Source organism: Salvia hispanica, chromosome 2, assembly GCF_023119035.1.
Source record: "Salvia hispanica cultivar TCC Black 2014 chromosome 2, UniMelb_Shisp_WGS_1.0, whole genome shotgun sequence".
In the NCBI taxonomy this organism is placed as follows: domain Eukaryota; kingdom Viridiplantae; phylum Streptophyta; class Magnoliopsida; order Lamiales; family Lamiaceae; genus Salvia; species Salvia hispanica.
The window spans coordinates 24,622,662-24,638,737 of record NC_062966.1 but is presented as its reverse complement, the minus strand read 5'-3'; the positions used below and the strand labels follow the sequence as shown (position 1 = coordinate 24,638,737).

At 31.9% G+C, this 16,076-nt stretch overlaps 1 protein-coding gene and 2 long non-coding RNA genes across 3 annotated transcripts; 2 read left to right on the top strand and 1 right to left on the bottom strand.

Moving 5' to 3' along the window:
* The first annotated feature begins 2,391 nt into the window (after positions 1–2,391).
* On the top strand, positions 2,392–3,343 carry LOC125208579. Its single transcript, XR_007174138.1, has 2 exons — positions 2,392–2,569; positions 2,874–3,343. It is a non-coding gene; the product is annotated as an uncharacterized LOC125208579 (long non-coding RNA).
* Positions 3,344–7,197: 3,854 nt separating this feature from the next.
* On the top strand, positions 7,198–8,510 carry LOC125204695. The gene is made up of 2 exons (XR_007173619.1): positions 7,198–7,694; positions 7,911–8,510. It is a non-coding gene; the product is annotated as an uncharacterized LOC125204695 (long non-coding RNA).
* A 4,623-nt stretch (positions 8,511–13,133) lies between these two features.
* Positions 13,134–16,002, bottom strand: LOC125204522 (thioredoxin-like protein slr0233). The gene is made up of 5 exons (XM_048103206.1): positions 15,750–16,002; positions 14,622–14,710; positions 14,186–14,363; positions 13,441–13,518; positions 13,134–13,342 (listed from the first exon to the last, which is right to left on the bottom strand). Exons 1-4 carry the CDS (start codon positions 15,915–15,917, stop codon positions 13,453–13,455), a joined length of 501 nt encoding a protein of 166 aa, XP_047959163.1. The 5' UTR covers positions 15,918–16,002; the 3' UTR covers positions 13,134–13,342; positions 13,441–13,452.
* Positions 16,003–16,076: the final 74 nt, after the last annotated feature.

The window sequence follows — 16,076 nt, the reverse complement described above, 5'->3', positions numbered from 1 at the left end:
CATATAATGTTCATTTAAAAAACTTTTTCCTTGGTTCCGTTGGATCCGAACCCCATATACATATTAATAATTCTTTTACAATAACCTTGTTTTAAGTATATATACTACAATAATTTTTATATTTTAGTAATATTTTGTTCTAATATAATTAGCAAAATATAATTGGTTTCTCCAGATTCTAACCCACATGTGTTTGGATCTTCCTAGGCTCAATTAAACTGAACTTGAACCAGTTATGTTCTTATTAGGTTCAAAGGCACAATTTTCATTTGGAACATACTCCGTTCATTTCTTTACGTACGTGATTAGTTTATTTTGACTTGTAAATTAATAAAAAGTTGAACTAGTATATTTACATAGTACTAAATCTCCTTATATTGGGATAATTTTACCAATCCTAATTACTCCCTCTGTTCGCTATTAGAAGTCTCATTTATGGACAGTACGGATTTTAAGAAATGTTAAGAAAAGTGAGTGAAAAAAAGTTAGTGGAATAGAAGTCCCATTTGTATATATTAGTGGAAGGTAAGACCCTATTACCATTTATGTTAAAAGTGAACCGGGACTCTTATTCGCGGGAATGAGTTAGTGGAAGGTAAGACCCTATTACCATTTATGTTAAAAGTGAACTGGGACTCTTATTCACGGACTGACTAAAATGGAAAAACAGGACTCCTATTCGCGGACGGAGGGAGTATAAGCTATTTTTCCGTTTAATTTTTATATAAATCTCCTCAAATTGTTATGAGCCACGTATGAAAGCAGATAGATGGAATTATCTTTTTTATTTAACAGGATTTAATGTTACAAGTCAATGCAGTTTATGCAACTTTAATTAATGTACTCCACTACACTGGAAAAATTATAACAAAAATAACATAGAACCAAATTTTGAACATGAATAAAATTGATTTGAAATTGTCCAGAATTAAAACAATTATAAACTATATAAGATTGTGTTCGTTGGTTTTTTGTGGAGCTATATATTTAAAAGTCAAATTTACAAGTAAATTAAGTCTACAATTCATTATTTTATTTCAATGCTTTATTAAATGAATGGACGGTGCATCCATGTAGAGGCACGTCATTTTTTTTTTATGAATTTGTGCATATTTGCCACATTCAAAAACTTGGTGGTAAAAAGGTTGTTGGTGAAAACTTGTTGAATATAATTGTCAAATCAAATCATGTTGTGTTGTTAAATGATACTCCTTCCCTCTCATAAAAATATATACTATTTTTTTTTAATTTGTTCTACAAAAATATACACTTTTTTAATTTTGAAAACTTTTTCTTTCTAATGTGGTGGTACCCATTCCCCACTAACAATGCCAAATTCAAAAACTTGGTGGTAAAAAGGTTGTTGGTGAAAACTTGTTGAATATAATTGTCAAATCAAATCATGTTGTGTTGTTAAATGATACTCCTTCCGTCTCATAAAAATATACACTCTTTCTTTTTTAATTCGTTCCACAAGAATATACACTTTTTAATTTTGAAAATTTTTTCTTTCTAATGTAGTGGTACCCATTCCCCAATAACAATGTCAAATTCAAAAACTTGGTGGTAAAAAGGTTGTTGGTGAAAACTTGTTGAATATAATTGTCAAATCAAATCATGTTGTGTTGTTAAATGATACTCCTTTCGTCTCATAAAATATACGCTCTTTCTTTTTTAATTCGTTCCACAAGAATATACACTTTTTAATTTTGAAAACTTTTTCTTTCTAATGTGGTGGTACCCATTCCCCACTAACAATACTTTAATTACTTTTTGTCTCTACCTCTTTTTTACTTTACCAATTTTGCATTAAAACTCGTGCCGTCCCCAGAGTGTATATTCTTTAAGGACCGAGGGAGTATGATTGATAATGGAGAGAAATGTTTCATGTGACTACATTGTACTCCTTCATTTACACGATAATACATCTAACAAAGGGAATAAATGTTGATGTGATCTGAATTGTAAATCATTCATAAAGTTAAGAAATGTCACATGTGACTAAATTGTACTCCCTTCATTATATTTCCTCTGTCCGTGAATAGATCTCGTTTTTTATCATTTTGGTCCATTCATGAATATGAGTCCCGGTTCATAATGACCATAAATGGTAAAAAGGCTCCACATTCCATTAACTCATTCCACTCACATATCATTTAAAACTAATATATATAAGTGGGACTGCTATTCCACTAACTTTCTTTCACCCATTTTTCTTAATATTTTTAAAAATTCGTGCCATAAACAAATGAGGCTCTTATTCACGGACGGAAGGAGTTTGATTGATTAAGATAAGAAATGATAGTTGCATGTGATTGTGGTGGCCCAATCAAGCCATCATTCCTATTTATAGGAGTAAGTATTTGGTATAACAAAAAGGCGTAGCAACAATTTCACTTTGATTTTAGCCTGCAGGGAAAGGGATGAGTAAGTGCTGCAGCCATGGCCGCCAACTTCGGATCCATCCCCTTGATTGGTATCTCTTGAAATGCTCTTACAAAATCAAAGTGTAGCAAAAGTTGTTCAACAGTTGGACAAAGCTTGCAGAGATGCTGGCTTCTTTTACGTGGTAAGAATAATGTCTTTCTCTTCCTTATTCTATCAATATTTTTGTCATCTGAGACTGAAATGAAATAATTCTAAATACTACTATGTGTGTGTGAGAGGGGGGGACTTATTAGCGTGTGTGATGTTGCAGAATCACCACAAGTTGAAAAGATATGTGCTTTTCGTCTTCTTATTCTATGGAATTTTATAGATATTTTTGTATCTTAAGTTTTAAGATTCAACTCATGCTGATTTGTGTGAGAAAAAAAATCAGAGTTTCTTCCTTGTTCCTTAGCATTTTGATGAACTTAGTAGTGTTTATGCAGACGGGCCATGGGATTCCGGTTTCAGCAAGGCAAACACCAACAAAAATTGTTGTATGATTAGGAATATTGAGGAGTTCATTATCAACAAAATGATGGTAAAGAGCATTTCAAGAGATACCAATCAAGGGGATGGATCCGAAGTTGGTGGCCATGGCTGCAACACTCACTCAGCTCTTTCCCTGGAGGCTAAAATCAAAGTGAAATTGTTGCTGCACTTTTTGTTCTACCAAATAGTTAATCCTATGAATGTTTAATTGCTTGATTGCACCACCACATCCACGTGCAACTATCATTTCTTGCCTTAATAAATCATAATAATGGAGGGAGTACAATTTAGTCACATGTATCATTTCAAGATTACTTAGAAACATACTCCCTCCGTTTCACTATAGTTGAGTCATTTTACTATTTCGGGAAGTTTCTTCATAATTGAGTCATTTCCTTATATGGTAACTTTTTTGTTTTTCTTACTTTACCTCTTACTTTATTCTCTCTACTTTATTCACTTTATACTTTATTTTCTCTGCCTTTTCATTTCTCTTACTTTTTTATCTATTTATTTAACGCATCCAATATTCATTTCTAAGTGCCGAAAAATTTCACCTCAACCATGACAAAACGGAGAACAAATCAGCCGACATGTTACTTGCATTCGCATCTTCGTGCCACTACCATCCTCGATCTCCATATATACCTTGAGTAAAACTTTTACTTGAATTTACTTATTTAATTATTATAGTGTTGATATTTATCTCTTATTTTAATTTCATATATTTGAGATGCAACTGAATTAATGCGATTTAATAAGTTTATGTTTGATGCAATAAATGTAACAAGTTCATAAATTTGAAAAGATGTACTTCCAATTAAATTTCAAATTAACATGCCAAATTCAAATTAGAGATAAATACTTATAATAATAAAAAAAATCATAGTAACACCCCTCCATCCACCATAAGTGAAGAGTTTCATCTGGGAATGGGATTTAAGTAAATTGTTGTCCGCGAATAGAAGTCCCATTCATTTCCAGTACGGATTTTAATAAATGCTAAGAAAAGTGGATGGAAGAAAGTTAGTGAAATATGGACTCCCCCCCTATTTATTTTAGTTTTAAATGATATGTGAGTGGAATGTAAGACATCTTTACCATTTATGGTAATTATGAACCGACTCCTATTTGCGGATGAAGGGAGTAATATTTATTGAGTTAAGTGAGAATAAAGTATGCGAGAGGAAAAAGTAAAAGAGAATAAAGTAAGAAAAAGTGAATAAAATAACATAAATTTTTTTTGGCTTTTTGCCAAAAAAAGAAGAAATCAATCTTTTATAATAGAACAACCAAGAATGAAAAGTTGATTGATTATAATGGAACGAAGGGAGTACTATAACAAGTAGGGATGTCAATGTAGCCCGCAACTCGTGGGTCGGCCCGAATAGCCCGCCAAATTTTCAGGGTTAGGGCTGAAAATTTCTAGCCCGATAAAATTACAGCCCGATTAGCCCGCACCCGATTAACCCGCAACCCGTTAGGGCCAGACCCGAAAACCCGATGGGCTGGCCCGAAAACCCGATAAAATTTCTATCGTTCTATTTGTTTGACTATAATTCGACACTTCATTGATTATTTTATAATATAGATTACTAAACAATAACTTTTATTTTTATATATTAAATATATAAATTATATGTTAAATTTTTATTAACATAATAATAGATATATAAATTAGAAACTTCAAATTCACTAAAAAATATATTTAAATTTCTAAAACATGCTTTAAAATTTCTTGATGTTTATGTTTTATTGTACATAAATCTCAAATATTAGTATTTGATCATGTTTATGTTTGAGTTTAAGCATATATATATCAAATTTATCATAATTAAATATTTTACATTCTATAAATATAACTAATTTTCACTATTATTTATAGGATTGAACGCATGTTAATTTTATCGGTAGCAACCCGATTAGCCCGTTGGGCTAGCCCGAAACCCGAGCTTTTAGGGTTAGGGTTGAACTTTTATAACCCGAATAAATTACAGCCCGATTAGCCCGCACCCGATTGACCCGCAACCCGAATAGGGTTGGCCCGAAACCCAGTGGGCTGGCCCGATTGACATCCCTAATAACAAGGAGTAATTGAGAGTATAAAGATAGTTTACACCCAAGTCCACTGCTAAAATTTAAATTAGAAAATATAACTGTAGTCAACTATACTTGAATAAATAAATAAAATTATCTCTTGTTATTACTATAGTAAAATCTTGTTTGCCTCCACGTTTTCTTGCTTTTACTCTTAAAAATTTGTTGAAACTATCTTTTAAGCTTATATTATATGCACATGTGCATAAAATTTTGGCAAATTACAGATTAGATTGCAGATGATGAGATAGACCTATCTTTTTTTTGGCCTCTCATTCCTTATCAAATTAAAGAAAAAATAGACATCTTAAACAAGACGGAAGACATATTATAAAAAAAATAATCTCAACTATTATAATTTAAATATAAAATTAAATACATAATGTTAAATTGAAAAAACCCTTACAATAAAAACCTTATAAATAAAAATATATTGAAAGGATAACTCAAAAACTAATGTTAGTAGTCCCTCATCCGTCCCGGATATTTGTCTTAGTTTTTCATTTCGGTCCGTCCCACATAATTTGTCATATTTTACTTTTATCATTTTTAGTAGTGAACCTCATATTCCACTAACTCATTCCTACTCACATTCTATTATAAAACTAATATATAAAAGTAGAACCCACATTCCACTAACTTTTTCAACCCACATTTCATTATAATTCTTAAAACCAGTGTCCGATCAAAGTGACCCGAATTATACGACGGAGGACGTACAATTTTAAAAGATGCTGAAAAGACTCTCCCATGTGATATTGCTAGCCTATAGGTTATAGATGACTTGACAGCTAGCAGCTACCATTGTTTTTAGAGCTTCCGTATGCAACTTTAATTTTCAGCCGCTCCTTCCCACTATGTACTTCTTCATCGTTCAACAGTACTAATATTGGAGTACAATTTTTTGCATTTTGGTTTGTCACTAATAAAAATTACATTTTATTTTTAATATATATAATAAGTAGATTTCATATTTTATTAATTTAATATACTCACATTTTATTATAAAATAATAGGTACAAAACCATCAAAATAATTTAAAAATACTCTTTCCATCACATAGTAAATGTCACACTTGGAAAATGACACGAAAATTAAAGAGATTTATTTTGTATATTAAGTGGTGAGAGAAAATATAATTTTATAATAAATGTGAGAGGGAACTTTTTCTAAAAGAGAAAATATGACATATTTTATGGGACAAACTAAAAAGGAAAATGTAACATCTATTATGAAACAGATGGATTACTATTATTGATAGAAAATAAATTGAACATGATCTGTATGTGACTCTTTACATCAAACAGTTTATACTCAATAAAAATAATAATTGACCAAACCCGTTATGCGATTAGGATGCGCAAGTATCTTGAACTGGTTGATTAGCTTGGACAAGACTAGACATATAAAACTTTTTAGAGGTTTTTTTATTTTTGGTTTTATATAATTGTATGATTCAACGTCTTCCTAAATTCCTAAATGGTAGAATATGTTTAGAGTGTGCCTAATGAAAGAGTACAATTTATTATAACAACTTCAACATAATGGTGAACTCGGACTAGTCATAGACTTAATATTTGTTTCTACACTAATTCTAATGTATATTTGAGAAATAAATTATGCTACTGGCTTAATGGCAAAAAAATTTATTCACGGTAAAAATAACTTTATAGTTAATATGTAGTATTACTATTTTTTACTTTAAAAATAACAACTATTTTTATTTTAGTTAGAAAAGAGAGAGAGCAATTTATTTGTAAATATAGATACTGGACATCTTGAATGAGACAAATTAAAAAAAAAAGGACATCTTCTATGGGACGGGAAATATAAAATATACTCTCTCCGTCCCAACTAAGTTAGGTCAAAACTTTTGGGCATGAAGATTAAGAAATTGCGTTGAAAAATAAGTTATTGAAATAAAGTAGGATAGATAAAGAGAGAGTAAAGTAAGTGATAGAATAAAATAAAAGTGATTGAATATTTTAATATTTTTTATCAAAAAAGGAAATTACTCGACTTAGTTGGGTCATCCCAAAAAAAATACAACTATCCCTGCTAAGGGAGTAGATATAATGAATCATTATAAAGCTATTACTGCAATAAATTTTCAATTGGTAATTGAAAAAATATAAATATAGGACACTTTGTTAAGAAAGAAAATAAAAATTTTAATAAAAATATCCCATGCTCTCAATCAGATTAAAGTATAAAACTTTAAAGGATTCCCCCTATAAAAATACCCCCACTCCATAACATTAATAAAGTAATGTTACTACCTACTCCTCTATCTGCACCAATCACCCTTCTCTTTCTCTTCCATTTTGAAGCTTTTCTGTAAAAATGGCGGACACTGCTCTTGACCTATTATGCTGGTTCCGTTGGTAGCTATTTCTTAATGTCTCTTAAAATAGACCAATTCAATTTAGAAAATCCTTTTTTTTTATTGAAATTTTTTTTCATTCTCCACTTACATTGCTCCAATCAATTTTTTTTTCTATCTCTTTCTTATTTTACCAATTGTGTATTTAAAACCCGTAACTCTTCAAATATTGTACCCAAACCTTGGCATAGGTTTTTATTTTAAACTTAATATGGAAGTCAAGGCCGGCTTGGGGTCTTCTTCTTCAACATCAAAGCCAAGAGCTCATACTAGAAGAAGGGGCATGAGGCCACAGGTCAATCTTTATTTAAAATGCTCTATGGGAACGATGCTTTTTCATTTGAGTTTATTGTACAATTTGATAGTAGAGTATACAGAATTATATAATAAAGTTGGTTCCAAATTGAATAAGGAATTAACCACCTTTAAAATCAAGTACCTAGATCATGATGGGGATGAAATATGGTTGCCTTTTTCCTTTCTATTTAACATGCCCACTTCCCCTGTGCAGGAGCTGTATAATGTTTTGCTTCCAAACTAGGAAAAGATTCAACAACTTTCAAAATTGTTTAAGATTATGCTCAAGCGCGTGATGTATGGCTCAAACCTACCGATAATTTTAGATGGTAGTCGCAGTAATAGTACTAGTATTTATTTTTTCGCCTAAATATATATGGTTCGGGTTTTCTTTACTTGGTTCTTTCCCGAATCTTATTGTCGAACCAAGTATATACAGTTCGAGAAAGCTTCTTTCCCGGACTGTACTAGTCGAACTTATCTTGTAATTGTCGTCATTTATCTATTGGATGGTTCGAGTTTTCTTTAATTGGTTCTTTCCCGAACCTTAATGTCGAACCATGGTTCGACAACAAGGTTCGGAGCATGGTTTGACAATAAGGTTCAGGAAAGAACCAAGTAAAGAAAACCCGAACCATCCAATAGATAAATGGCGACAATTACAAGATAAGTTCGACTAGTACAATCCCGAAAAGAAGCTTTCCCGAACTTATCTTGTAATTGTCGTCGTTTCTCTATTGGATCAGATCAATTTGTTTTCTTGTATTTGTACTATTTCATTTCCTTTTTTTAGTAAAAACTTTATCATCTCTCATATTTTACTTTTTCTTTATCTTTTTTACGTTGTTTTATCCCTTACTTTACTCTATCTATTTTAACCCCATCAATTTCTTAAATCTCGTGCCAAAAAAAATGCCCAACTACCCAGAGAGTATAATGGATCGATTTTATTTTCTAGTATATGCACTTGTTTTGCAAAATACAATTTTAGTGTTTGTTTTAACAGTCGACGCCGCCTCCTCTAAACTTGCCCTCAAATGATATGTTAACAATGTAATAACATGTTCTAGTAATTGGATATGTTGGTACTATTTTATAATATAGTAACAATGTAATTAAAATGTTTTAGTAATTGGACATGTTAGTATTACTTGTAAATGTATTTAAAACTGCATTCATAATCTTGGGCCTATGCGAAGCCCACTGAGTATTATTTCTAATTATAAGTGAAAAGAAAGGTATGCATAGTATTTGGGCCTAAGAGAAGCCCAACGTGCAATAACATAAATTGTGGCGTCAGTGCAAAAACAAAATTAAAATAATCTGAATAATTAAATAATACTATGAATAAAAAGATAAAATAATTAATTCAAGTTTTGAATTTAACTCACGCAAAAAGCTGAAATGGCTGATTCAGTGGAATCGAGAAAAAGATATTAAGCAAAGAGAAACTAAAATTGCACTCAATAAATCAAATAAAAATTTCTGCACAAAGTGACTTGTACCTAATTCAACCAAACGTCCTAACCCTCTTGTGTTCCTCCACAGAGAAATAGTGGTTATTTTCTCGCTTCTTTCTTTAGAATTTTGGGTACTTTGTTAAATCTCTAAATTGTTTATGATAATAATAAATCCATAAATTTTTAATTCGATCTTTTCCCAAATTTTAATCAACCATTTCTTAAAATATTGTGCAGTAGACGGGTATATATATGTACTCTCATCGATCCTTGTTTTCTTTTTGGTATATAGATTGAGGAAAAAAAAAGTTAGTGTGTTAGAGTGAAATTAGAATAAAGTAAAAGAAATGACAATACATAAAAAGAAAAAATATACTCCTTTTTGATAAATATATAAATAATTTAATTATATTAGAACGTGCTAAAATAGAAAATTTATCTAGTTAACAGAGAATAAAGAGAGTACTTAATCCATACCAAATTACTAATTAATAATCAAGAATCAATATCTAAATTTTTAATATCTAAAAAAATCTAATTATTGCATTTATCACTACTCTTATAAGTTATAACAAAGATATTATATCTCTAAATTATACAAATTACTAATTGGATTGAAAAGGAAAGATTTGGGTTACTTTTAATAAAAATCGAGTTTTTGTTGTTCAGTAAATATAGTCAAATTATAAGAAAGTCTAATTAATTCTTAATGAACATTGGAAAATTAATGGTATCATTTATCAAATAAATAGGAGTGACAAGTAAAACTGCAAGCTCAATAGAAAGTATTTGAAGTGTAATTGAGGTGAATTAGTCATTGAAATTTTTTTGTTTTTCGATTTTTGGATCCCAGTTATTTATAGTAGTAGAATTACATTAATATCATTTACATACAGATATTATATAACATGGTACTCCAAATTCCATGCTTTTACCATTGCAACAAATGGTCAATGATAGTAATATTAATAATTATGTAAGACCAATTTCAATTCCAGCAAAACGACTATTATTAGTATTTTTTTTTTATCATAATTCGGTTCAATGTCACCTGATCTCTGTCGCTTTATCCCCCTCAAAAAATATTCTCGATGTGCGTCATTATCTCACCACTATTATTTACTCTGTTTTCCCTTTTCGCATTTCTTCTTTTTCTTCGAACACAACTCTTTCCTCATTACTTCTTTTCCCCACTCCAGAGTTCCATGTTCTTCAATTATCTTTCTTAATACCACCAATTACATAATACACTCATAATTTTTCACTTACAAAAGTAACTAATTAACCACTTGAGTTGTCAATGTAATTAAAATAAGTTTAATATTTTGTATACTTTCTTTTAGACCGATAGTCATTTAAATAACGAAATATGATTAGTTTCGGATCAATTAGTAAATTTTGAAAACATAACATTAAATCTCTGTTTTTCTTTTTATCTCAATTTTCTCATCCGTGTGAATTTAGATAAAATTGATGGTGATGACAATCTTATATAATTGCGTAAATCAATATCTTCCTAGCTAAGACCTAAATGGTAGAATGTGTTTTGGGTGTGCCTAATGAAGGTACAATTTATGATAACAACTTCAATATAATGGTGAACTCGGAATAATCATAGACTTTGTATTTGTTTCTACACTAATTCTGATCATGTATATTTAAAATCTCGTATTTTGAGCATTAAGAAATTGCTGGGATTTGTATTGAAAACACACACTTTCAGGTATGGTTTGTAAAGGTTCTTATTGTGTAAACTATGTTTTCCAAAAGAGACAAGATAGTTAAGCTAACCGCATAGCCTTTTGTTATTTACTTTGGAAATGGATAACATATTTGTTAATTATTGCAGTATCTCGATCAAGTCACATAACTGTAACATGAGTGTGGTTATCACTGAAAAAGGTTCAAAGCGAGATACATATCTCTTGTAGATTATTGAATGATAAAGTCACAACAATTAATTAATTAATTATTTCTCAATATTTAAATATTTCACCAAGTATGTATTATTGTCGTGCACTAATTTCATGACTTTCAATATTTATTAGCTAGAGGTGTTGATAGTGGTATTATATTGAATTGTGTCTCGGCAAAATCCAGATTCATAATTTATCGATAATGGTACTGCTAAATCATGTGTCAATGAAACGTATGAACGTATCTTCCTGAATTTTATCAATATATGTAAGAGAGGTTACTTTGCAAAAGTCCTTTTCTCATTACGATCTCCAAGTAAAAGTAATTATAAAGTATGCAAATTTTGTTAAACTGACGGAAATTGAAAAATGTGACCACAATACTTAGACTGGAGTTGAGCACTTTCACATTGAAATATAAGGACGAAGGCAGTGATGATATCTTGTGATGATACTGATTTACAACTTAGAGTCCGACCACAACAAGCGACTAGAGTTGTATCCACTTTTTAGTATGTTTGGTGGAATAGTATTTCCTTATTTTTTAAGCCATTATTTTCTGGTTTTCTTTATGGTTTTTTTCCAAATCCTAGTATGAGTCCAACCATATAGTTACTAGTATTAAAGTGTGTTTTGTGATTGTTATTCTCGACAGTTTATCAATGTAATTCATTTACTCTTGTATTTGTCTCTATGTTCTATCTTTTCTCCTCAAACCCTGATGTCAAGATCTTCTTCTCCTAATGTTCATCTCTTGTTTCGTTCACTCCGACTATATATTACTCGTATCAATTTGCTCTTAGTGACCAATCCTAGTTAATCACATTTCTCATAAGTGCACTTTTTAGTTTAGTTTTAACAACAATTGTAATAATCATATACTACAATATAAGTTGCACATAAACTTTTCCAAAATGTTAACTAGCTTGTAAGTAATGAAAAAAGATATATATACACACAACAATTATGTGGGTCGACCGTAAGGGTCCACGGAGAGAATACCGATTGTTATTATTGCCTAATGAGGAATACATGATACAATGTGCAAAGTCAGGATTTTAATACATTATGGGAAATTATTCCAAAAAGAAAAAGCTATGACAAGTGAGATTAAATTTATATACTACAATATATAAAATGGGCGACGTATATAATCACTAAATGCTTGAAAAATTGACTCAAAACAGTTGCCGGGACTTGAACCCAGGTCTCTCGGGTGAGAGACGAGTATCCTTAAACAACTAGACTACAACGGATTGTTGCTTATGAGCATGTTAAATAATTAGTAGTTGAAACGTTCGATTGATTTCATTTAACGTCTTGGCAAATATGCCATTTCATGTTTACTACTCCCTCCGTCCGTCATTAGGAATCCCATTCAATGGCGGCACGGGTTTTAAGAAAAGTTAAGAAAAGTGGATAGAAAAAAGTTAGTGGAATATGAGTCTCACTTGTATGTATTAGTTTTAAATGAAATGTAAGTGGAATGAGTTAGGTGGAGGTGGGACCTTAGTACCATTTATGGTAAAAGTGAACCGGGACTCCTATTCGCGGACGAACTAAAATGGAAAAAAGGGACTCCTATTCACGGACGGAAGGAGTAGAAAGTATTGAAAATAGGTATGATATGTATATCAACTTTAACTAATGATTAGTTTCATTGCCTTAATCATCTCTTGTTTTATCTTCAAAGCAAGGTCTTTCATATATTTCTAATTGAGAATGTTAGATAGCCACGACTTTGTTTTGCAGAAGTGCCTGGTCACATGACTCACAAAATCAAATATAACATATTTTTGAATTAGCTTATAGGCTGAATGGATGATATCAGCCTTGAAATCCATAATAGACATTCACATTCAACAATCTCGAAACCAAATTGCTATCTCATACGGCTTATAAGGTTTTCATGCCATCCAGTGTAGAAATATGCTTATTTTTCAGAACAGAAGAAGTTATGTGTTGAAAAGACCAAAGGGATGGTGCAGAAGGTAGATAGATCGTATGTGTTGGTGAGCATGATGATTTCTGAACTATATAACACTCAATCATGTGACAACATTTTAAAGCAACTAGAATATGAAATTCATTTCCCTGACATGTTTGAGCAACAAAAACAAACAAGTTGCTTGATTAAAAATCTGTTTGGTTTGGTTGATAATGCTAAATATAAGAATTAACAAGCACAGTCCCATTGCAAGTTACAACACTTTCTCCATCTTCCTCTATAACCTTCTGCGATCCTTATAGATCACGTTATATCATGGTAGCTGAGAAAAAATCATGGGTGAGCAGTTAGTTTGGGGGTCACCTCAGTTTATATTTACTTTCTGAAGAGATTATATATAGTATAGGCATCTTGGCTCACCACAAACTGGCACTACTGTTTAACTTCTAGTGAAGCTTCTATGCGTTCAATAAGCTTGTCTTTGCCCATTGCACCTTCCTGAAAACAGATATGTGAATTAGGTAATACAAGAAATAATTAGCAATGCAACAAGAAGGAATCAATAATCTAAATCATCCTCAAGCTTGAGGATTCACATTTCTAACAAGATACCAACTTTGGTCTCTGACTGATGCCCATACCAGCTATATTAGTGAAACAGTTGTTTTATTTTTATATTTTTGTTGGGGGGGGGGGGGGGATGCCTTCATCTAGCACCGGCCCTATTTCTATATATACATACACATATATGTCCTTGGATGCCTGCAAACCAAGTCCATCTAAGCAAAGATAGAAGGGATACTAAAAAAGACTTTCTCCACAGTTGATGTCCATTTCAGGTTTTATATGCACCATTCTCCAGCTGAACCAAATAGTAATAGAATTTCAAATAACAACATATCACAACTAAACTAGTGGATCCATACAATTCTCAGTCCAGAATCTCTAATCTAAATTCATGTAGGCCTTCCTCTATACATACCACCAAAAGGTTAGGGGATTATATTTGGTGTTTGGTGTGCCCAAACTATTGTATTAATTTACACTTGCAGATATTTGCTTAAAGCAATCATTCACTCATCTTCTCCTGCTAAGCACCAAACTATAACATGAATTCACAAATTTGACCAGCATTAAACAAATGCAATTAAACACAATTACTTACAAAGCGATCAAATGGTTCCCCATCCTTAAACAAAATGAATGTTGGCAATGCTTGTATTTTGTATTTGTCTGCAATGCTGGGATACTTCTCTGTATCAATTTTTACAATCTGGAGCCTATCATTCATTGAAGTACCTACTTGATCCAGAATAGGAACCATAAACTGACAAGGACCACACCTGGAAAAGGCAAAAAGGAATAGCATAACTGTATTAAGGCATCTCCAACTTAAGTGTATAAATGCAGCGCCAGAGAACTAAACTTCAGACTCTAGTGGGGATCCAGAGATTATGGGGAGAGTCACTGAAGGGGGAAATGTCCATTTAGTTAAGACAACAGCATTTATATATTACTAAAATCCAAGAGTAAATCAACACCAAACCCCTTGGATAAAGATATACAGATAGATGAAAGTAAACAAGTACAAGAGGCACTACCAAGTAGCATAGAAGTCAACCAGAATTGGCTTATCAGAATTCTCCAACAACTCCTCAAATGAAGTGAATGACTGCTTCTTTGATGCAACCTTAGAGAGTAAAATCCAAAGTATTAGTGAGGAAGCCGGATAGAGTCTAGTTACCATGCACAGGTGGAAGAACTTTAAGAAGAAGAATTCACAATAACTTAAGGACACTAGAAAGTACAGTGAGAGTGATGAGTGATGTGTACACTTTGTATCAGTTATACATTTCTAACTTTCTATTCCACATATTTTCCTTTACCTCCTTTGAAGAGAACAGCCTTTAGGTGAAAAGAGAAAAAACAACAACCAAAGGTACTCGAAGTCTAGAATGACACGAGAAAGATAACCCACACGCACAAAGGTCCTCATTTTTCTGAACTTGCAGATTAGTTGCCCACACACAATTTACTACATGTTGTATGAGCAATAAAAGCTGAAAGATAGCGAGCTTATCTTATAATTTAAGCTCATAAAACAGATCAAACTGTCACCAACATTTTTATTTCACTATCATTTTAATTTCATACAGAGTATATTGCTCACATTGAGTGAATGAGGTGCAGCTATGGTATGCACGTATCCTTAGCTAAATATATCAAGGCCATCAAGCTATATACCACAAGAACTGAACATAAACCGCAGCATTAAAATGCTCCACAAGTGAAACTCCAGATCCCCCAAAAGCCTTCTTTTAGTAGTATGCTCTAATTACAAAAACTCACATCTATTCAATTTTCTAATAACGACAACTAAAACCAGAATCTACAGAAATTCACGTGCAACTTGGAAACTCTGCATATCACCTTCTTGTTTGCCAAGAGTCAAATCATTCCACTAAAAACAGTAAACAAGTATGGAAAAATAAATCAAACATCAACGTGATTCTGAGAAACGACGAAATAATGGAGGCTAAACTCGAAACAGAATTAAACTGAGGCTAAACTCGAAACAGAATTAAACTCAAATCATTCCACAGATGCACAAATTCGCAATCAACGTTTCTCAACAATTCAAACGGAGGCTAAACTCGAAACAGAATTAAACTGACATCTAACTAATTTACTTCCTTCAAACAAACAAACACACACACGAGACTAATTACCGGCGTAAGCGTTGAATGGCGGGGCTTAGATTTGAGGCAACGGCTTGAAAATTGAGAAATGCGGAGCTCACTGGGGAACTGAAGAGAGGAGAAGTGAGCGAGCTTGGAATTGGAAAACGGCGACGTTTCAGCGACGATCGGAACTGCCGCAGTTGTGGAAATCGCCATTTTTCTTTGCTTTCTTGTGTTTGGGAGAATTGGAATCAATTAACAAATAATGTAGTGTGATTTGCTGGTGATTAAAACAATGCTAATTATAACACGCATATATATTAAAAAATGGCATGTGAAATGGCGTGTTGGTTAGCCTATTGTTTTGAATCTATG